A 24,849-nucleotide genomic window follows, 5' to 3' on the forward strand; every position below is an offset into this window, starting at 1 on the left:
ATTTCAAAATTAGAACTGAAATTTTGCCTCTTGTACTGTGTATGGTTGTGTGCATATTCATATGTGCAACAACAATTTTCTTTAAAAAAGATTGAACATGTGGCAAACCAACTACTTCCTTATTTAATTGCTAGTATTAAATTTATTTAGAGATCTTTTTCGAAATTCAATTAATTATTTTTTAATTATGTTGTGCCTAAAAAAATTTAAGATGGTCACAAATATTTTTTAAATTTATATATAATAATTACTTTTTTCCAGGTTAACTAGCTGTACCAAAAAGAAGGAAAACAAGTATTATTTAGAGGAGTTGAAAAAGTAAAAATTATTTAATTTTTTTAATTATATATATAGCTCTTTTTTAATGGCAAAACATTGTCGACTCTGTCGTGCCATTAAATTATAAAACGGTGTTTTTCTTAGCAAAAATAAAATAAAAATGATAAAATAGTGTTGTTTAATATAAAGTGGGCTTTCCATGTTTTAAAGAAAGCAAAATCATAAACAACAACTAGAACTATTCTACTAATAAATTTAAGAATGGGCATTGGGTATTGCCATATTGATATCAAAGAGAGAGTCAACAAATCAATTGTTAAACACAAAGTAAGTAGGTGCAAAAGTGAGAAAATTATTCAACTATGTTAAACGAATTGGAAGATAATTATGAGACACTAAAATGACAGCTGTAGGGATGAAGGCCCAGCGAAGGATGTTGGGCCGTGGGCCTTGTCTGAGGACACTTAGTGGTCCGAAGACATAGAGGCAACAGGGAAGGCGTAAAAGATAGAATACCACGAACAAGTTATAGCTGCAAGAGTTGTGGAAAATAGTCTAAGGAGGAATGCCTCATCGACTAATCAAAGCAGAGGTGAGGAGGATTGGTCTGCCATCAAGGGCAACATTCCAAAAGGTTCTACTAATAAGGGTAAACGTCATGGAAGCATAAAACGAAGGAAGGCTGTGAAATATCTAGGAGAAAGCTACTACCACCGCATTGAATACTTTGCAGCTAACCCCCTAACCATATTAACGTGGAAGTGATACCTGAACAGTGGTCAGTAGTCTTACAACTACTCCCAAAGACTTCAAGAAAGTGCTGATGGGACAGGGATCAAAGCCAACATCTTGACCTATACGTGGATGATGGAGAAGGAGAAAGGAAGAATATATAATGAGGAAGGAAGCCCCTTACAAAATAAGAGGGTGGAAGAAAGAGAAGAAAGATTGTAGTAATAAGAACAAAACTTGTAACCTAATTGAAGAAAAGGATATATATATATATAAGATTCACTCTCCTCGGACTGTGCCGATGACGATTTATTTTGTGCAAAATAGTTCTATTCTAGTTCTTCATTTCATCTCGGCTCACTACGATCATTGTTTGATCCATTAAAACCTAGTCTCCCAACCTATTCTCTATAAATTTATTGTATTGCTTTGGGCCTCAATCCTTCTTCCTTTAGGCTTAGGAACCAAATCAAGTCCTTACCGTTTGTCGTCATCAACATATATTATAAGGACTTTCTCTCTAAACAGCAAAATGTAATCTTAGGCTGTGTTTGGTTCAATGTAAATCGAATTCCAAGTGTAAAATGAATGCAGGGGAAAATGAATTCCCGTAAGGAAAATGAAATCTAAGTGTTTGGTTCTGCAATGGAAAATAGTCCGGAAAACGATTTTTGGTGTTTGGTAACATTCTAAAAATGCTATTTTCCTACAAATGCTTCACATTTTTCTCAACCATATTCTCAACTTCCAAACAAATTTTATAACAGAAAAATTTCAAAATATAAAATTAACACAACCAAAAATAAAAATAAAATCATTTATTCACAATATATACATAATATACTCAGTGAGAGGAGGAAGAAAGAGTGAGAGATAGATCGGGAAAGAAAGAGATCGGTATCAACGGAGGACGGCGACGACCAGATTGGGAAAGAGGGAGATCGGTACCAACGGAGGACGGTGGCAACTAGATCGGGTGGGTGTGGATTGGGCAAGGTGGGTGTGGGTTTGCTGAAATGGGGATTGTGTTATGTGGGTAGATGGGTAGCTTGGATGTGGATCAGAGCTCATGGAGCTGGAGGAGGGTAGCTTTGATGATGGCGGGGGTGTTGATGGCGGTTGTGGATCGGAGACATGCAGGGGTGGAGCATGGCGGTGAGGTTGAGTGGGTGCGATCTCGCCGGTGCTGGGGTGCGATCTCGGTGTGAACGAGCCGATGCTAGGGTGCGATCTCAATGGTGCGACGTGATCTGGGCGGAGGGGGCGGCACGATCTGGGTTGGCCTTGGCTTGGCTGGGCGGCCAGAGCTTAGCGTCGAACTGTGTGTGGAGTTGAGGTTGGTGCATGGGCTAGAGCTGAAATGAGGTTGGTGTGTGTGTGAGAGGAGTGTGTGAGGAGTGAGTAATTTCGGAAAGCATTTGAAGGTAAAATAGGAACGGAAATGATTTTACGGGTTGGCAAGGATTTTTTTGGTCAAACTGAATTCTATTTTCAGGTGGTGCCAAACATGGAGCCGGGTGTAAAATATTTTGCGGAAATCATTTACTCCCAAAACAAACACAGCCTTAAAATCCTATGGATTTCTATTTCTTTCTAAATTCTTTTTAATGTATGTTTTGTACGTATATATGAAAGTTACAATTATATTTTGAAACATATTCTAAAGTTATGTTAAATTTCCTATAAAAACTTTTTTTGTAGCATAAAATTTTCTATAATAACTTAAGTTTTCTAATGGCAAGTTTTTTGGGGCAATAGGCTTTAAAAAAAAATCGTGGGACAATAAATTTAGCTTCATGGTTATCCTCTGTGAAGTTTGTTAATATTACTTTCTTCAATTTAGACGTTGTCGTCTCGTGGATGGCATAGATACTCTAGTGGAAAACTTTTTATTTATTTATTTATTTTTAAATACTAGGCTAAGTGGAAAGTTGAAAAGCTTAGTGGAAATTATCTCATGGAGCAAGGTAAGTTTGCACTCAGTTTTTTGTTTTACTTTTTTTTTTCTTTCCTATTTAGAGTAATTTCATTTGGGGTTTTTTTTATTAAGGCTGATTTTTATTTTTTGGTCTCTCTATGATAAGTAGGAATAATTTTATGACAAAAGGCAAAGGGTGCAACCAAAATATAGAAGTACACGGATAGGATGACTTAGACATTTAGAAATTGAAAATGAAGAGAGTAAAAAATAATGTGGGGAAAAAAAGTGAAGGCTAGGAGCAAGGAAAGTACGTAATTGACATCAAGATTATTTATATTAGAGCTGTTTTGACATCAACTGAAGAATCTTTACCCTTTCAAACTAATGACTACGCTTCTTTTTTTGATACAAGATAGAATTTCTATTCTAGTCTAATCTAAGTGTGTGTGTGTGTGAAACTTCCTCCTGGAGACTTGAACTCTGGCTCTTGCCCCTCACACCCCACAAGCACTTATATTTGTGGAGTGACCATCGCACCAAGGGTGCGCGGTAGTAATGACTATGCTTCTTGAAAATGAATAATGGGATCACTCTGCAAATAACATAATTGTTCATTAAAAAACAGAACATGCCAATTAATGAAGGGGTGTCCAAAAAATCGAGGCTGGCAATAACAACTTAATTTGTTCCATGCCTTCTCATGAAATGACTTCATTGGTTCCATTTCTTTTCATTGAATTGTTTGTTGATTTTTCAAATTTTAGAGAAAAACTTTTACGTTTATATATGGTAAAAAGTAAAAATGTCACCAGGTAGGATTATATTGGGCTTAATTCTTTGCAGATTGTAGAGTATGTATATAACTGCATTGTTTGTCAATTTTTGATCTTTGTGAATGATGTTGCCATTAATCTTTTCCCTTTTGTACAAAGGTCAAACCTTTCACTATGAGAATGCATGATGAAGATACTGCAAGGCAATGCTTCTACCTTGGCTATAGATTTGTTTATAAAACTGTTTTATAAGACCTTAGTCATTTTATTTTATAAGACTCTGTTTTTATTTTTTAATTGTTATTTTTTGATTGATTGAGTAGCTTCTAGAGAGAGATGATTATCAACCAATTTTAAAAATATGATAAATGATTAGATTTAGACCCTAATGTGATTATGAAAAAAGAGATTGACACGGTCATTTGGTTACAAAGTGGAAAACCATAGGAGAACTTCTCAAATGGAAAAAACCACTAAGGGGACACCTTTAAGGCACAAACTCTATATAACCTTTACAAGCGTGCCGCTTGCCTTCCTACTATAATTGTCCTAGAATCTTTGGAATCCTTCAATAGTGATTTCCTCCAATACTTCTTGCTTAACTATTAATATTACAGATCAATGAGGCAATGCATGTGATAGGCTGATAGCATTGTTTCCATTCAAACTTGACATTATATTTTTATAATCTATTAAGGTACTAAATGTCTGAAAATAAGAACATAGAAAAAAAAAAGAATACATAAACAGTATTTGTTGATTTCCATAAGTAACATTATTAACCTTTTGAACTTTGTCTTCAATACTAGGATTGCCATTGAGACACCTCTAATCAAATAGATGGTGCGCAATCCATTAACAAATGTACAAAAAGAAATTGCAACAACCAACAAAGCTTGAATTGAGAAGAAAGACAGTGACATACAGGTAATTAAGAGAAAACAAATTTATCAACTTGCGAGGTCACTCGCACTAGATTCTTGACCACATTCCTTGTACTCACTTGACTCCTCAGAATCAGAGTTACCATGACTTCACATGGCTTTGTAATCTTCCACTATCACTGTCGAAATGCCGAAATTATTTTGGGGAATATCGAGCCCTCATGAGGAGTGAAGCCATTGTTTCCTCTCTTAGCCATAAATGGGTTGAAATCTTTTGCGTCTTTCTTGTATACAATACACAACCTACATTTCTTCACCTTATTTGATAGTCCACGTCCATTGTCTTACTTGAAAGTACTTTTTTTTACAAACATGGGTATTTAGATTTCTTTTAATAAATCTGAGATTCAATCTCCATCTACACTAAAAATCGATTGATGTCTTGGTTTGATGATAAAGAACTATTATCAGGAGTGAATCTCATAAGTTAAAACTCTCTCTCAAAAAAAGAAAAAAAAAAGATTTCTTTTAATATTTCACTATTCACTAAGGCATGTACAATCTCCTTTCCCATAAACTTCCATACACACCAGGTTATTACAATGTAGGTTATTTGAAAGTACTAACTAGTTGGTTTGTGGCTTTTACATAGCCACTTGACCAAGTCCACTGTTTTTTTTTTAAATAAAATGTTATCTACAAAATTTATTTTAATATATATACACACAAGTTGATAACAAAAATAATAATTTAAAGATAGCAAAAATATTATTTGATTAAATTTTTAAGTATTTAATTGTTAACCTAATAAATAATATTTTTAGTTGTATTGTGTTGATTTATCCCATCCATTGAATAAAATAGCGAATACATTTTCCAGGTTTAGACTAAAATACTTTCATAATTTTCCTTTTTTTAAGAAACGAATACTTTCATAATTAAGTGAAGGTGCAATAATACATGTTATAAAGCATGGAATAGTGAATTTATAGGTAAGATTGAAAATTGAAAATTCACTTTTAATTTCTACATTTAGATCATAATTTTTTTTAAACTATTCAATGTTTTACTCATTCCCTTAAAGGTTACCATGATTTTTGAGTGTAGTTTGTGATGTGTTTTTGTGTTATAACTTTTTTTTTTTTTTTCTCTTCCTTGTATATGTTTGTTTCTAAAAAAAAATAGGCAAAAATGCACTTTTGGTCCCTACATTTTGAGTCAATTCCCATTTTGGTCCCAAAATTGATTTCTTTGCTAATGTCATCCCTAAAACAAGAAAATCGTTTTTAAAATGGTCCTTTCCGTCAGGCTAGAAACGGAGAAATCCTACGTGGCTAACAAAATGCCCTGTTTGCTGACGGGGCACTGACGTGGCTATTAAAATATTATTAAAAAAGATTATTTGGCATATTTAAATGCCATGTCAGCATTTTAATTTTTTTAAATAAAGCCACGTCAGAAAATTTATATAAAAAATAAATTAAATTTTAAAAAAAAACCTTAAATCTAATTTATTTAAAAAAACTTGTTTCTAAAAAAAAAAGAAAATAAACTAGGTGTTCTTCGTGTTCTTCCCCATCAAACCCAGGAAGAACTCAAACCCAGCAACCAAACAACAAACACAAACCAACACCTATCATCCCACAGCAAAGGAGCTATTTCATTTCAGGCTTATTCTTATCTCCCCTCTCTCACTTCTTTTCTTTGCTCTCTCTTTTCTCCCTCTGTTCTCTGTTCTCGCCGAGACCTAAACCCACCAACCCAGCACCCAACGTCATGAAGGCTTCTTCTTCTCTCCCTCTTTTCTCTGTTCTCGCCGAGACCCAAACCCACCAACCCAGCACCCAACATCGCGGAGGCTTGTTCTTCTCTCCCTCTTTCTCTATTCTTTGTTCTCTCTTTGTGGGTCTACGTGGATCGAAGGAGTCGTGAGCGTGGATCGAATGGTGGATCAAAGTGTGGGTCTGATTGTTCATGGGTCGGAGCGTGGATCGTAGGAGTCGTGGTCCGATTTGGTTGATTTGGTTTGTGGGTTTTTTCTTTTTTTCTTTTTTTCTTGCTGTGGATGGTGGTGATTTCTTGAGAAGTGGTGGAGGAGGAAGTGGTGATTTCTTGTTGTGGTTAAATTTATTTATTTATTTATTTTATTTATTTTTTTTTTCTGCTGCTATGGTTTGGGGTTGTGGCTGGTGGCCAACGGTGGAAGTGGTGGTCAGATTTGTGGGTTTGGCCATGTGGTGTGCTGTTGGTTTGGGTTTTTGTTTCTGTTGTGGTGTGCTGTTGTGGTTCTGCCGATCTGGGTATGTGTTTGTTGTTTGGTTGCTGGGTTTGTTTTCTGGAAATGTGGGTTTGAGTTCTTCCTGGGTTTGATGGGGAAGAACACGAAGAACACTAAACACCAAGTTTTTTTTTTTGAGAAACAAGTTTTTTTTTTAATTAAATTAGATTTAAGGTTTTTTTAAAAAATTTAATTTCTTTTTTATATAAATTTTCTGACGTGGCTTTATTTTAAAAAAATTAAAATGCTGACATGGGATTTAAATATGTCAAATAATCTTTTTTAATAATATTTTAATAGCCACGTCAGCGCCACGTCAGCAAACAGAACATTCCGTTAACCACGTAGGATTTCTCCGTTTCTAGCCTGACGGAAAGGACCATTTTAAAAACGATTTTCTTTTTTTAGGGATGAAATTAGCAAAGAAATCAATTTTGGGACCAAAATGGAAATTGACCCAAAATGTAGAAACCCAAAGTGCATTTTTGCCAAAAAAATATTAAATGTTCTAGTCTTGCAACTTGCAAGACCTTTTAATTTTTACATCACGATAATTGCAACTTGCAATGCAATTATTTCACAAAATCCAATCCCATCTTTTTCATATGATAATGGTTGCATGTCTAATCAAGACACGACTTTATGATTTTAATAAGACTATATTTTCATGTGATTCTCACTTTGATCCCTATCTTCTTTTCTTTTTTCACCGCCTTTAGTTCCTATTTAGAAAAATACCTTTCATTTTTATCCTTTCTGTCAGTACCCTAATGGCAAAATCCTACGTGACAGGAATGTATCGTTGACACACTAAATGCTGACGTCAGCATTAAAAATGCCACATCATCTTTAAAAAAAATTTATGAATTTTAACTAAATGAGAAAAAGGAAAAAACAGAAATAAAAACAAAAAATAATATAAATTGAGATCTAGTTTTATTCTGAGCAAAAACAAACAAGTACACGAACTCAGTCATTGTTTTGTTGGCAACCAAACACAATATCAGCTGAAACACATGATTAGCCAAAACCCAGAAATACCATAGATTGGTTAAGAAAAAAATTTAAAAAAAATCTAATGTGAGATGAGAGAAAAAACCCAGATTGAGCACCCAAAATTTTCAAAACCCAAAGAATACAAACCCAGAAAATTAACACAAACCCAAAAATTTCAAGCACAACCCCAGAAAATCAAAAACAAAAACACAAGAAAACCGGCACTGGGATGGGTCACTGGGGCTATTGTGAGAGAGTACAACTCAAAACGCCTCGGGAAGGAGCACCTCAAACGCATTGGAAATTTCACTTTTTAGCAAATTTCTCTGCATCAGACCCATTTCTTCTCAAACCATCATAGCCCTGCTCTGGTAAATTAAAATGAAAACCCATCATAGCCATGCCTCATACCCAAATCAAACAATCAAGTCACAACATCAACAACCAAAAGAAACACAGATCAACCCAACCACAAATCAAACAAACACAATTCAACAAAAACAAAACCCACACACACCCATAACGGTGACCACGACGGCAACGCACCACCAGTGCTACCCAACAATCCACGACAATGACACATGCTTAGACGCCAAATCACGACCCAGCCACCACCTCCACCCAGATCGTGACCCAACCAGCTTGAATACTCCACACCCACTGCCTAATCAACCAACCCACACTTAGACGGCCATCATCAATGGCGAAATCAATTAACTCAAGATAGTTTTGACTGATTTGGTTGCAATTGAGAGAGAGAGAGAGAGAGAGAGAGAGAGAGAGATGCACAACGGTGAACTCCAGAGATGGTGAACGGTGGTCTGAGGAAGGAGTAGCACAGCTTGAATTTGTCCATGAAGGTTCAAGCCGTGAGAGAAAGAGAGAGAGATAGCAGAGAGTGTGAGTGAGGGAGAGTAGTGGCCAGTGAGTGAGAGAGAGAGAGTCTGAGACTGTTTTTAATTGTTTGCTTCTAACTGGGTTTGTGTTTGTTGGTTTTGTGTTTGGTTGACAAGGAAGATCTGTTGCTGGATTTGTGTTTTTGGTTTTGGTCTTCGTGGAAATCCGTTTGTGTTTGTGTTTTTGTGTTTGGTTGACAAGAAAGGGTAAGAAAATGCTAGAACATCTGGGCATGTGTTTTTACGTGGATCTATAGTTTAATTTTTTGGTCTTATTTTTTGGGCTTGTAATTTTTGAATTTTAATTTTGTATTCTTTGGATTTTTGAATTTTAATTTTGTATTCTTTGGGTTTATGTTTTTGTTTTTCTTGTTCAAGATACACTTTATTCTCAATTAATGTGATTTTTAGTTTTTAGTTCTGTTTTTAATTTTTTTATTTAGTTAAAATTTATAAATTAATTTTTTAATTTAGATGCTGACGTTACATTTTTTAATGTCAAAATAAAATTTTTTATTATTATTTTAATAGTTTCATCTATTACGTAGAATTTTGCCGTTAGGGCACTGACGAAAAAGACGAAAATAAAAGGTGTTTTTCTAACTAGGGACTAAAAACAATGAAAAAAATATAAGAACCCAAGTGAAAATTGCATAAAAATGTAGAGACTAAAATGAATTTTTTGCCTTTTAATAATTTAGGGAGTTGAAGAATTTTTCTTCAAATTAATTTGATAAAAAATTACGTTACCTATAACAATGATTTATTATTTTTGCTCCTCAGTACCCTTAACAATGAGTCCAAAAAATCTAGTAGCATAAAAAGATGTGCAATTTTTGCCATAATTATCTACGTGGCAACTTATGAATGGTGAGTAAAAAGTATTAAGATCATATAAAAATGACATATAATTAATCACAATCTGTTATATAAATTAATTAGAATAAAAATGGTAACTTTTTAGGTAGTGCTAAAATTACTCCAACAAATTTTCAAGCTTAGCCTACTTTCCACGTTTTTGAAAAGATCATTATGGCGTGGACAACATGCATCATTACAGTAGAATCTGAGGTACTGATAGTAACTTTCTTTCTTTCTTTTTTTTTTTGGTCAAACTTAACTAGGTTGGCAAGGAAGGCTTATGAGTAGTGTGACCCACACTCTACATTCATGAAAAGAAGACAATAGGACGTTGAGTAATTCCTGATGATTAGAGCACTAGCATGGGTTGTAAACACCCCCTAGTTTCTATTTTGCATCTAAAAGCTCAAAAATTACCCAACATCCGAGTATGGGTTCTTAAAATTTTTTGCAACCTGTGAGCAGTGGTTTGTATATATAGAACCTACTATTCACTTGCTTGTAAAATAATAATATTATTTTAATGGAAAAAGATTAAAGAATGAATAAAATTGAGATGGTATAAATAAATAAAAAATAAAGAATGAATAAAATTGAATATTTAAATGAGATGGTATAAATATAAAAATTAAGAAGTTGGATGTATTGTAAAGTGAATTGGTATAATAGATAAAATAACTTTTAAGTTGTAAAATATAACTTTTTTGGCCACTCAAATGCTAGTGCTCTTAGGTATAAGATTCGGCTTAATTACAAGATATCCAAATTTTCTTAATACTTTTTACAACTCTTGAGATAGTGTGTTTTGCTTATTGATGTTAATAAAAGTGATGTTGGAAATACGAACATGTGATAATGATGTTGATGTCATCCCTTCAATTCTTTCACAACTTGAGGTCTCAACTCTTAACACAATCTCCAGCAACTCTAGTGTGAAAGGGAGCAACAATGCATTTGATGCAACATGCTATATATACTTGGAACCAGAAATAGAATTTAAGCAGAGGTTTTAGCCGGACATAATAAAAAATACAAGCATTTGAGGTCACTAACATTCATCAACTTGTTAGACAACATTCTTTACGACATGACTATGAGCTGGTAATAAGAATAATTGTCTCATAGCGTAATTTCTTAAGAGTTGAATTGTACATATATGGTGGGGGCCTCAAACTGAAGGCCGACTTTTTTTTTTATATGATGAAATGGTCACGTGCACCACGCGTGATCCTGAAATAAGAATTTTGTCATTACTGAAAGTTTAGGGGTGAATAACACAAAATTAGAAGTGCAGGGAATGTATTTGCTATTGATCCAAACCTCATTTGGTCTTTTTGAGTTCACCCTGAACTTTTGTTTATATACTTTATATTACTTTCTTTAGCTTTTTTTGCTTGCTTTAGTGAAGACTTTTTATTTATTTATTTATTTTTTGTCATAAGTGTAGTTAAGTGGAAATTTGATGAAACATACTGAGTAAGTTCTCGAAAAGAGGAGAAAGAGTAATTTCCTGGTGATCAGCTATAAAGTTGTATTTATATTGATTTTTGACCAACTATCTTTTGTTCTATTCACTTTTTTTTTTTTGAAAAAAAAAAAAAACCTATAACCACCACCTTTGTTGAGCTTTAATGCAATTTGGTCTTGAACCCTTTTTTTTTATTTCCCCCTATTTGGCTTCTTTAAGCGTAGCACATGAGATGAACTTTTTTTTTTTGAGAAAAACATGGGACATGAGATGAACTTTTTTTTTTTTTTGTTGAGAAAGACATGGGATGACCTTAATTAGCAATATGTAACGACGTTATCTATAGCCACCACCGTCAGTGTATATAGGCGTGCACATTGCTTGCTGGCTTCTTTTTATCTTCAAGGAAAAACAAATTAACAACAACAAAACTTAAAATAGTCCAAAATTGTTGGAGTCGGCTATGGATCATTGACAATGGATTTCGTTCATTTTGACTATTTTGATTTTTTTTTTAAAACAAAGACAAAGCAAAAAAAAAAAAAAAAAAAACAAACAAACCACAAAGTTTTGGCCATTTTTGCTAAAACCAACTTCTGATTCCAATTTGTTAATTCATTTGAAAGCCAAATTCGGTGCATAACTGCATATTACATAAATGCTTGTTAAAATTAGGATAAATTGCAAAGTACACTCCTAAAATTTAGGGTTGTTTGAATTTTACATTCTGAAATTTGAGAAATTGCATTTTACACTTTAAAGTTTAGTTCTGCTAGCAGAACCCCACCCTCCGTAAGTTTTGGTTGTTAAATAACATGTTGGTGTATTGATGTGTATTCTTTTCCCCCTAAATTAGCCTCCTAAAATAACACCGTTTTGGAAGCACCAGCAGTGCTCTTTGTTTTAAGTGAAACAACGCCATTTTCGGAAGCTAATTTGGCACTAAACAAAAAAAAAATCACACATTAACATGCCAGCATATCACTTAATAGTTTAAAACTAACGGATGGTGAAGTTTTGCTAACAGAACTAAACTTAAAGGTGTAAAATCTAAGCAATCTTCAGGGTGTAAAATGTAAGTAATCCCAACAGTGTATTAGAAAATGGGCATGGGAATCAAAGAGATAAACTGATAGAGCTGTAAATGAGGACACAGTTCAACTATATAAAATAAAAAAGGAATATAATTATGAGAGACTACAATGACGGCTGGGTGCAAAGCTCTTCATCAACATGTAGTACAAAAAGCAATTAGGGATCTCGCCCAACAGCCTGATTATTCTTTAATTAAAACATTGAACGTGCCAACTATTTTTCTTTGTGTAATATATAGTGATCTAGGTGAAGAGCTTATTGGAAATTTTTAGATTTAACTCATTTGTTTTTGATGTTGTCAGTAACTAATTTTACACTGTTTAACATATCTCTAAATATTGAAAATTTAATCTTAAAATTCAGTAGATTTCCTTCGTACGTACATGTTTTTAAAAAATTAATGACCTTGCAAAAGGAATTGCTGTACCGCATGAGCTATGCCTGTAGGGTTTTAGTAAGTTCACTAGAGTGAGCTTGCTTTGTACTTGCTCCTGTGTGAATTCTCTACTACTGGTTACGCTGTTCAGAACATTGAATTGAAACTCACCGTGCAATTTTCTTCTTTTTCTCCTTCTTGCTTATTGAATTTCACAGAAAACAAAATATATAAAACGAAAAAGGGAAAAATCAGAACGTGTTGAGAAATTATTAAGTCTTTGTAATACTTAGAATACTTAGTGTTCAATACTATCTATTATTCACAATATTTGTGATTTCCATTAGTGACATTACTACCTTTTTGAACTTTTTCTTCAATCACAATTATTAATTTATGGTGTGTGCCTCTTGTATCTTCATCTAATTTGTTGATTAAAATTAGTGACATTATTAACTTTTTGTACTTTATCCTCAATTGCAATCATAAATTCATGGAATTCTACTTTATTCATTTTGAAAAACCTGTCATGCAAACAAAATGAGGTTTTGCTTGTGGATTTCTAAATGAGGATAGGGAGGGCAGCGAGGAGGGTGGGGAGAGATTCTCAGAGTTTGCAAACTCTACAATTCTAAGTACTAGAATCCTTAGATTTGGGAACCTAGAAGCAGGAGGATTGAGTGAACTTTACATTGAATTCATTATAACACGAACAAGACATATAATAAAGATGTAGCTATCAAACTGTTTTAAATATATTTACCTTGAAGCATTATGATACAAATTCAAATATTTTTTGCATTGGTCATTTATATTTTCTCTCCCATTTTTTGTTACTTAAAAAATACATTTTATGGGAATATTATCTTGGAAATAAAGAAAAAAAAAGTTATTAAATTCTAAAACTGAAAATTTTCAGTTTTAATTTTCAAAAAAAAAAAAAAAAAACACAAAGCTACCAGTCTTAATTAAAACTCAAATAAAGCAAATGGAAATCAGTATTGACTTTTCAAATGATAAAGGACTAGTTTGAAAAATTATAAAATTGTGTTATTAAGCTTTCAAAGTGGGACATTCCAGAATAGAAAATCAGTTAGTAATCAAAATAGAAAAGGATGGAATAATCATTTTTAACAATTATTTTTAAGATCCTTCACACACACACACACACACATATATATATATATATATATATATATATATATATATATATATATATAAAACAATTATCTTTTAATGATCGCAAATCATGGGTTCTTTTTTAAATCATCAACTTAGCTTGGCAAATAACATCACCAACAGCATAGAAAAAGGGGGGAAAAAAGTGACATGCACTACAGTTGAACAATTATCAAATCAATTAATGTTTTCCCCCGATAATGACTAACAACCACCATAGTTTGTTGCCCGACATTGTATGGTGGAAATTTTTTACCATTCTATCATCATTATGGTAAAAAAAAATCACAAAGGAGATTGAGAAAAATCAAGTTTTCACGGTCCTTTCTTGGGATAAGAACTCAGCCATTTCATTTGTAATGCACCCCATGTTTATGCTGAAACTTTCAAGAAATTTGCCTGAATCAACTTGCACAACTCGTGTTGTCTGTCCTGGATTTATAGTCATAGATCATATTAAATTTTACAAATCTGATTTATTTTAGAGAAGATAAAGTTGAAGAGACAAAAGCTCTGGTGGTGTGTTAAGTAATAACGCAATGGTGTGGCAAAAAAAAAAAAAAAATTAAATAACTAATTAACTTCACAAAATAAGCTAAGTATCAATGGGCCAACACCAATGTTCACAGCTGGCAATAAAAAGCCCAATAGCCAAAAGTCTATAAAAGGATGAAAGATAAATGGGTCAAAGCAAAACTGAATGGTTTAAACCAAATTCACATGCATGAGACAAGATAGGATGCACATGTATCACGTATGATATAGATAAGGCCATGCCCAAGCTAGGTCTCTTGTCTAAAAGATACCAAGAGAAGTGCATAATAGTGTAAATAAAGTCAAATATGAGCACACTTCTAATCAACAACATGGAACTCCAAGAATTGGACACACACCACAGGGCTAACATGTGACAATAACCAGGCCTTAATATTCCATTTTTGCACCATCAATTATGAGTTACACAAGCAATTTCTGTTGAACTTTTACTAATTCACAAATTGTTTGGTTTAAATTAACACTTACAATTTACAGTAATCTTAAAAAAAGATACATTCTCATATTTTATTGCAAAGAGCTCAAAGGAATCTAAATACTAATGCGCATCTAGATTCCCCCAAAATCTTAGTATACCAAAACCAATTTGGTGACTTGAGGAGTGTTTGGGAAGCGCAAAACGCGCTTCCCACGTCCAACGTTTGCTTTTTTTTAGAGCCATGATTGTTGACTTTTTTGTGTGAATAATGCACACTAGTGGATCTCGTGCACTGTTCACGGGACCCACAAACCTCACTTTTTAGCAACTTTTTCATTAAAAATAAGTCACACGGTACTATTCACATATTTAAAAATTATTTCTCTATAGTGTTTTCAGTTTTCAACTGCATCCAAACAGACCCTTAATCTAAGCAATCATTATTAACTCACATTTTTAGGAAAAGTTATAGATTAGTATTTTTTTTAGGAACTTATAGATTTATAAACCAAAAGAAGGTATACTTATAGTTACATATGCATGCATTAAAGTTCCAAAACATCATATTCATGAAAGACAATAATTCCAAATGTACAAAAAATTTGACAATTGTTATAAAACATATATAAGAATCAGTAAAAACCTAACAAGTCTACTATTTTGAAAATTGTTACATCTGTAACATAAATCCTCATCAATTAGATGCCCCTAACCAAACACGAAGCTTAAGTCTATAACTATTCCTTCTTATTTAAAGGTCACACGAAACAGGAATGGGCTTTAACCTAACATAGAATGCAAGCAATAAAAACCCACAAAGCCAAACACAAACCTTTATCACCTATTCAAACAACACTACACCTCTCTCTCTGTGTAAACTCCGACGAATAAAAATGGCAATTGGGAAGAAGTTGAGTCATCGGCGCCATGGAGGGGCGAAGAGGAAGCCGCGGAAGAGTTCCAAGACGCGAAGCTCAAAGTCACAAAGCAGCAGCCTAGAGCCGAGTCAGTGATACACGTGCCTCGCAAGAAGAAAGACGAGTCCAAACGCCACGACCACGACCACGACGATTACGATGATGATTCACTCGTCGAGATTGATCCCCAGCTTCGCTACAGCTTTCAACGTAACTACCAGGTCTCTATTTTCTTGATTTTCATTTTTGTTTCTTGGTTTTTTTTTTTTTTTTTTTGTTTGCTTACCCAGTTGAGAGAATTCTTGATTTCTTGCGTTAAAGTTTTTTTCTTTGGTTACCCAATTATCAGTTTCTTGATTTCTTGCTTTAAATTTTGTTTCTTTAGTTACCCAATTCTTAGTTTCTTGATTACTTGCTTTAAATTGTATTTCTTTGGTTACCCAGTTGAGAAAATTCTGGATTACTTGGTTTAATATGTGTATCTTTGGTTACCCAATTCTTAGTTTCCTAGTAACTTGCTATTGGTTGTTTAAAGTTCATGTCTTTGTCATTAGTAGTGTACCCTTTTGCAGTGTTGGGGATTCCTGGTTGTTCTCAATTGTGTTTAAATAGATTTGAGTTATGTGTTATATGAGAGATTGTTAATTTGTTTAAGGATAAATTGGGAATGTGAGCTCGTACCAGTTGGCCAATATGTTGCAACTCTATGATATCTCTGGGTTAAACTACTCAAAGCCTCAGGTTTTTATCACTTTTTTGTTTTTAGGGGATTCCCTCTACTTTTGATTCCTACATTAATTTCAGGAAAGAAAAAAACAACCAACAAACTGTATTTAATATATATATATATATATATATATATATATATATATATATATATATTTTATTTAAATATATTTAACAAAAATAAATAAATAAATATGCTATTCCAATCACACAAATCTAATGCAGCTTTTTAAAGTTCAAAATACAATCTTTTTTTCTTGAAACCCAAGAAATTTTACAGTTAACAGCCCCACAAGCACCTCAGTGGGATTTGCTGCATTAAATTCCCCTCCCCTCTCTTTCACTGAATTAAGTAGCCCATGACGTTTGCTTTGGGAACCTACCTCATTATAATAATATTATTTCCCAATAAATAAAAAAACAATTCTATAAAAATTAAAATAATAAACCTTAATAATATTACCCAAAAAAAAAAAAAAACTATAAGGTGGGCCTCTCGAGGCAAAGAAGGCCCAGGTGATACCCACTGCCACACCTAGCTGCAACTCCTTTTCTTCTCTAAACCAAATTAGAAATACAACTGGGGATAACCCATTGTAGTAGTGGTTGATAACTTCTACCCAGCAGGGAAAACTGAAAGCAGAAGGAAAGAAAGAAGAAATTTATTCTTGCAGTGGATGAGAACTTTTACCCAATATAGAGTTTCAAGTTGATAGATCATGGCAGGTCATTTTGTTTCAAACAATTAGAGTAATAGTTAAATGATTAAGCTCACTATTTTCTAACAGTTTCAGCTTTTGGGACATCTGATAGTTTATTATAGTATCAAATTAGGTGGTCTTGAGCTAACCCTATCTTTGTTCTACCGTCTCAATTAAAAAAAGTTTAAAATCAAATCTGCTGGGCTCTTACTTATTAAAGGGGAGTATTGACCCACTTGTGAGAGAAAGTGTTGTAATAATGGTTAGATGATTAAATTTACTATTTCTTAGTCGTTTAAGCTTTTGTTATAAGTGGTAAGGCAACTAACCTGAGGTTGAAGCTTCTTATTATTGAGGCTTCATATAGTTGATTCTTAATATGGTTGAAGCCTCAGTTTTGTGAAGTGAGGTTACATATTTGTGCCTTCTATGATGTAGATCACTGAAATTGATTGAGGGTTTTTTTTTGTGTGTGTGTGTGTGAATGCCATCAATATCCACATTGTTATTATGGGCAAGGGCATGTCTGTAGGATGTATATATCAATTAATTGATATAGTCTTTATTGTCATGTTCTGTTTTTCTGTTGATTGAGACTTTTATAGCCTATCCATCACTCACTGCTTGGAATTTATTCAGTTTACATCTATGTTTGTTTGGCTCTCAATAATATCTTTACTCCTCTTTTCTTCTTCCATCTGCTTACTTTGTATAATTTTGCATCTAAATTCGTTCATAATTGAGTTTGTGATATGGTACTTCTTTTGAGTTTTGTGTATCCAGTTTCTTCAACGAGTATTCAGCATTGACACCATTGTGAAACCTCTTCCACCTGCCATGGCCTACAATGTTTCCCGCAACTTGAACTTCTTTACGCGCATTTTCACTCAATTCTTTGGTGAGTATTGATTTCTTTGTGCCATTTATAGCTAGCAGAGAAGATGGGATATATTACAAATTCTATAGAACAAGATAACGATGTCACTCTTAATTACTTTTGAGGGTTCTTTTTCCTAGTCTTCCTTTGCAGCTTCTGTTTCTGCTCCCCCTGACTCTTTTTTCTCTCTTTTATTTCTATTTTTCTAGTAATCTGTTTCTCTCACTGAACCTAGAGTTGTGCAATTTCTTCAGCATAATGAGTATATGCTTGTTGAAGGTCTGAACCTTTTTTCAATGCATTTGGGGCTATCAAGTCTACAACTTCACTGAAAGTTACAATGGGATTGACTCCTACATCTTTTAAAAGGACTGAGAAATATAAATCCAGGGAATACAACTAATTTAGAAAGATTTTCAATGTCCAATCAAGTGATTTAAATTGCAAAACTTTTAAACTTAGAATTGGTAGACATTTCTCTTGATCTATATTTTGGTTTGATCTTTTCAAACAATAGCTAACTTTGTCTCATGCTTATTATAAATTTTTTTAAAAACATGCTAATCTTGGTCTCATGATTGCACTCAAGTTCTTTGAAAGTCAAAAAAAAAAAAAAAATTGTGTCATGCGATCAAACCTTTGACATGTTTCCCTTCCATTACAGAATAGCTGATTTTTGATGTGTAATGTAGTTTATGTGATTTGTTGTATTGCAGATCCAAAAGGTATAGCAAATGCCCAAAAATCGTTAGGGATAGGACAAGAAGAGAAAGCTTGCTGCGTTCGTTGAAAAAGAGATTTAAAAAAAAGGAAATGGAAGGAGGGCAGGGGGGGGGTATTTAGAAGGCAGTTGAAGACTTATTACTAATTTTAGATGTAACTGTTTCAAATTATTTTTAATATTTGAAAGATTTCTTTTTTGGAGAATTTATAATATCTGAAGATTGAAAATGTATTCTAAAACTTCAGTGGGAACCCTTCCATCAAATTTTTTGACTTTGCAAATGGACTTGCATCATGAGCTATATGAGAGTTTCAATAAGTTCACTGGTGATATTTATTGAAACAAAAAAGAACGAGTACTAATGAGATTTCTTAATACGTTTTGCCTAACCTTGGATGAAACCAAATGCTCATGTTTTTGCAGCATGGCAGAAATTAACCATTTTTTTGCTTGAAAAGACTAGGTGATTTTGCTTATAGATCCATTTAAATTGGAAATCAATTACGCAAATTTCAACCTTCCAATAACAAACAAAATGTATGTCATTCTAAACTTAATTTATCTTCTTATCATTACCCTCTGGCCAATTTGAGCCAAGTTTTTATGTAAAAAAATTATTTAATGTGACTTTGGCTGGAGCCAAATTTCTGTTAAAAAATTATTTTAATGTGACCCAAAAGACCCAGATGGGGAAAAATAAAAACAATCGAAATATATAACAACCTTTACATAAGGAAGAGAAATTTCAATCTCTGTATTTGATAGAAGTTTGACATAACAATCCATTTGTACGGCACCAAAAAAATAAAGCATGCTACTAGGTCAGAGCCATTAGATAGTTAATTCAATTGCTCTTATTTGAATCTAAAAGGAGAGTTGAATATGATTTTCACGCAAGGACGTGAATCTCTTATATGATGTCTTACAATGTTAATGATTGCATGTAGTTGCATGCCATAGCTTAAATTAGTCCAGAAAAGGTGTTAATTTAACTTCTTTCTTTTCGTCTTCTCTTTTCTTTTTGGGTATGGTTGATTAATACAAAATAATGTCTGAAGCGTTGGCGGGTAGTAGAGTCCAAAAATATTCAATCAGCACAGCAAGTTGCCAAGGAAACCTTCTTCTCAAAAAGAGGTCCTCCACTCATAGAAATTATGGAAACAAGTCTACAAAACCAAGCTGTATAGCCTTAGTTAATGCTTTCCGAACAGTGGCATCTAGCTGCATGCCATTTGATTGCATATGGAAGAACTGCAACATCCTGCCGACACTTGATTTGGCTACAAAGTCAAAACCATCCCGTTGACACTATCTTTACTAGTGTCCCTCAATTGTCAGCAACCTACAACCCTCCACAACTTGAAACACCTGCCTTGGTACTTTCCTGCAGTTACTCTGATCTGCTTGTTGTGCATTAAAGACTTGTGCAGACCTGCAAAACAAAGCATTAGCACTTATTTAGAAGCTATTTTGCACCCTTAAACATCAATCTAGAGAACATAATATATTCCTGTTTTTGAAAATTTGGATCCTCTATCCACTGAGCCAACCACCGCTTCAAAGAGCAGGGAGAAATGAACTCAGTTCTAAGGCTCAAATCTATCCAAACAATACAGCCCAAGCAAGATTGCATTTCAAGAATAAATGAACCAAGTTTTCCTCTTCCTCACACAATTACTATCACTCACTATGTTTCATTTCACTATTTTGTTTTAATCAGTAAGTCCTTATGCCAAACTTTCACATAGCAATTATTAACTTCAAAGGAAGCTTCAATTCCCACTGACGTCTCCATCTAAGAGCTATGACCCTCCAATGAGAATCCATTACCTGAATTCCCCCTACTTTCAACAGTAGCTTAATTTTGATATCACCATGTGTTACATTGAGGTGATATTTGTTTATTAGTAGCTCCTCACCTTGAGATAGGGGTGGCTAAAATTTGAGCAGCCACTTCACTACTTCAGGAGAGTATAGCTCCCTAATCAGGTCCTGTGTTCCAAGTCAAAGTGCAAATTTTTGTGTTGACCTTGCATTGACCCATTTTTCAAGAAGATTAACTAATGGGGGAAAACTATTTTCAAAGATGTGAGAGAGTGAGACACATGCATGAGTAGATTCTAATGAATCAAAATCTTCTGCTGGTGGTGGTGGTAATGGGATGAATATGCTTTATCATGCTATTATGAAAACTTTTTTTTTTTTCCTGGGATTAGTACTATAGTGGAAATTTGATGACAATTACTCCTACACATTTTGCGTAATTTCCTAGTGCCAAGCTATATAAGTCCTGCTCGTAAAACATTTTTTGAAAAGCTATAAAATTTTTTTTTATTCATATGGCTTTCTTTCTATCTATCTATATACAATCAAGGTTCCATCATGATGTATCATGTACAAATGCTTTAGTGAAATCTGGAAACTTTATGACTAATACATCCACTAATTAATTTAGTATTAGCAGTGTAAAGTAGCTGAAGAAAGTGTTCAAGCAGGTCATATTACTTTAGTTTTCTTTTACATTTATATGAGGTAAAAAGTAAAAATGTCACTAGATAGGATTATACATAATTGCATTGTTTGTCAATTTTTGATCTTTTTGAGTGATGTTGCCATTAATCTTCCCTTTTGTACAAAGTTCAGACCTTTCACTATGACAAAATGTATGATGAAGATGCTAAGAGAAACTGTGAGCTAATTTTTTATCTGCTTTAAATGCAAGCCTGCAAGGCAATGCTTCTTCCTTAGCTAGATTCTCTTATAATCTAGTAATTTTCAACTTTGCTATTGATAACTCTTGAGTTGCGACTTGCAACTATACGAACACAAGATCCTTAGTTCAATCCTATCTCCACTCTTTGATAAATTACTAATTAAGTAATTATTTTGTTTTTAGGTGAATATGTAATTTACTATGGTATAAGAGCACGAGATCCTTAGTTCAATCCTACTCCACTCTATCTTTAATTTAAAATGTTAAAAACCCCAGAAGTTGGGCCCTACTTTTTAGGAAGAGGTTTAGGTCCACATGTGAGAGGAAGTGTTAAAATTATGGTTAAATGATTAAATTCACAATTTCCTAATAGCTTAAACTTTTGGGAGAATCAATAATTTACCATTGTTATCCAAATTTGGCTAGCCTTGTTGATTGACGTTCCAAGGCAACTCTCAGGTTCATGAGCCTTGTGATTACCTGTTGGTATAAAATTTGAGGGGGTAGAAAATAACATTTGAGCTACCCAGCTCATTGGCAATTTTGACTATCTATTAACATGTGGAGAACATCAACTAAACATGAACAGTTTTTGCTGAAAGTAACTCTAAAGTCCCACTATTGAAACAAATTGGCTATATATTATCCAGACTGCTAAAGTTAACTCTAGTAATAGAGTTACAAGCCCAAAAAATGTTCATAAAAGAGTTAGAAGCAAGAGTAACCTGGGCTTTAGTCTCATTAGTGACTCCCATGCACAGCCAATGTACACCACTGGCGTTCTCCAACTCCCTTGCACTTGTGTTCTTCAATCAGCGTAGCAAGTTGCCAAGGAACCTTCTTCTTTTCCAAACACAGGTCCTCGTCCTCAAACACCATTGTGTTGAGGCTATACAGCCCAAGCAAGACTGTGCTTTAGGAATAAAGGATCCAAGTTCTCTTCCTCATTGCACAAGACACTTGGTTTCACTCACTATGTTGTGTTGTATGTGGCCATAGCAGCTTATCAGTAACTCAACAGCTTGAGATAGGGATAGCTAAAATTTGAGCAGCCACTTGTGGAGAGTACAGCTCTCTAATCAGGTCCTGTTTTCAAGCCAAAGTGTAAAGATAAGTTTAAATACCTATTAATAGTAGTAGCTTATTTTGACTTAATTGAGGGATTACTAAAGTATGGGTTTTATAACCTAGCGAAATAATATTTTTAGTATTATTGAAAAAGATTGACACACACATACACGACTAAACTTAAATTCTGGACAAAAGACACCAAAATGAAACTGTAGGATCGTTCCACTACAAAATACAATACATCAGGCTAAAAAGACAACCAAGCAGAAAAATATGAAAACTTATATTCTGGATGTAACGCATCAAAACAACAATAACAATTAGAGCAAGGCTTATCAATCAAAGCAGGATACCTTCTTTATTTTTCAACCTTTTCTGCACAGTTGCTTGCCTGATTGAATATGCACCAGAGAATTAGGTTAGTAATTTATGGCTAAGTTTGTTGTATGCTCAGGTTTAACTTCTGTTATCCTTTGATTCTAATTCTAGTTGAGTCACTTTGGTAGGGTAGCCAAGCTTAGTTACCTATGGAGATAAGTCTTTTGGTTTGTTTTATCCTGTGAAATGAGCATGTACAGTTTTGCCCTGCTCGTGATCTGATATGGGTAAGTACAAATTTCAGTCAATAATTTCATTTAGAGTTAAAGGTATAAAAGTTAGAAAACTTCAAGAACATCAAGAGGAAATAGCACAAAATTTATTTGGTAAAAGCTTAAACAATTAAAGAGCAGTACTACATATAAAAAGAGTTTCAAACTATTCCTATTAAAAAGTAACGGGGCACTTACATGTGGTAGTACCTGTCTACTAAATTATATATACAAGAAAGCACAATAGAAAAAAGATATGTCACGGGCACCTATTAAACTCCTAAATCTCTGAAGTAAAAGAGGAAGGAGAAGAAAGAATGAATGAAAGAAATATCTAAATAAGAAATCAAAGGAAGAAAGATATGACACTTTAAAAATGAAATTCAAATATTATAAAGGTCTCACCAATTCTTCTTGACAAGCATTACATGGGAAGATGAAGTCTTTGATGATTTCCCAACATTGAATAAAGGCATCAGATGGCTTAAGGTCATTTAGTAATAGATCCAAATGCGCTACTCTTATGGTAAATACAGATCTGACAAGACAGCTCTGACAAGACAGGTCTAACAATTGAGTAATATGCAGTCATTCACAACATTTTTCTGGTGACACATAAAATTGGACTAAATGCTTTTAACTTTGAAGATTGTCTCCTGTGAGAGCTTCTCAATTAGTTGGTGATGGCAAATCTATTAACATATAGGTACAAGTTTAGGTTCCCAATGCTGATAGTTTAAGCAGTTCACCAAGAATATTACTGCTGCTGATGCAGACCTTTCTCTGTTGATCAATGAACTGATCAATTGTCAACAACATGACAATATTTGGATGTATCAAGAACGTGGTAATGACTTGGTCATTGAAGAAATTTTGCATATCAAAATTAAATCCCCATTAAGGTAAGTTATGATCAAGCTCCTCATGGTTGAAAATTTTGAACCATCACTAACCATGATTTGATTCTAACGATTGTTGCATTATGAGAATTGCAATAACAATGTCCTCAAACATGCTAATACAAGTCATTTTAGTAACTTTATGATTGTTGTCGTACTTTTAAATAATAAAAATTCAGAGAAAAGCAAAAGCAAAAAATAAAAAGAAATGAATAGAAAAATCAGTTATTCTCTTAATTAGAAAAAGAGCATCTGCTTTGGTTTCAAGTTAGAAAACAACCCTAAAAAACCTTCAACAAGGGAGGAAGCTAGACACAACCTCTAGGAAGACTAATTCCGATACGATCAATTGTTAATAATGTTGATATTTGGACGTATCAAGAACTTGTTTTAATGATTTGTTCTTTACAGATATTTTAAATATCCAAATCAATTCCTCATAAAAGTTATTATCAAGTTCCTCGTTGCTGAAGATTTTAAATTTTATAACTACATTTGATTGTAAAGTTTGTACATTTTAGAATTGGAATCCTGATTGTCTTTAGCTATATAACAAGTGGAGTGGGGAAAAGTTATATAACTGTTGTCATACTTTAAATTAATAAGAATTTTCGGAGCAAAACAAAAATAAAAGGAACAAGAACTAGAACAGAAAACGCAGCTGTTCTCTTAAACAGAAAAAAAGAAAAAGAAAAAAAAAAAAGAGCATTTTTTTTGGTTGAAGGTTAGTACACAACTTTAGAGAACTTTCAACTAGGGAGGAAGCTAGATGCTACTCCTAGCTAGACTAATCATTCTGACTGCAATCTATGCATGACTTTACATATATGATATGTAATGAGATAAAAAATAATTTCGATTGTAATGTTTGCAGTGGCATGCATATATTGTTTTTGCACCTTGAAAATTTTTAAAACAAT

General features: G+C 33.4%; 1 protein-coding gene and 1 long non-coding RNA gene across 2 annotated transcripts; one reads left to right on the forward strand and one right to left on the reverse strand.

Moving 5' to 3' along the window:
• Nucleotides 1-15,594: 15,594 nt before the first annotated feature.
• LOC142619125 (uncharacterized) lies at nucleotides 15,595-19,029 on the forward strand (the record flags this gene model as incomplete). Its single annotated transcript, XM_075792192.1, has 3 exons — nucleotides 15,595-15,849; nucleotides 17,839-17,953; nucleotides 18,649-19,029. Coding segments are annotated over 3 exons (444 nt in total), but the record flags the coding sequence as incomplete, so codon positions are not given.
• A 1,166-nt stretch (nucleotides 19,030-20,195) lies between these two features.
• Nucleotides 20,196-23,556, reverse strand: LOC142621248 (uncharacterized). The gene is made up of 3 exons (XR_012841732.1): nucleotides 22,794-23,556; nucleotides 22,095-22,455; nucleotides 20,196-20,648 (listed from the first exon to the last, which is right to left on the reverse strand). It is a non-coding gene; the product is annotated as an uncharacterized LOC142621248 (long non-coding RNA).
• Nucleotides 23,557-24,849: the final 1,293 nt, after the last annotated feature.

This window comes from Castanea sativa, chromosome 12, assembly GCF_040712315.1.
Source record: "Castanea sativa cultivar Marrone di Chiusa Pesio chromosome 12, ASM4071231v1".
In the NCBI taxonomy this organism is placed as follows: Eukaryota; Viridiplantae; Streptophyta; class Magnoliopsida; order Fagales; family Fagaceae; genus Castanea; species Castanea sativa.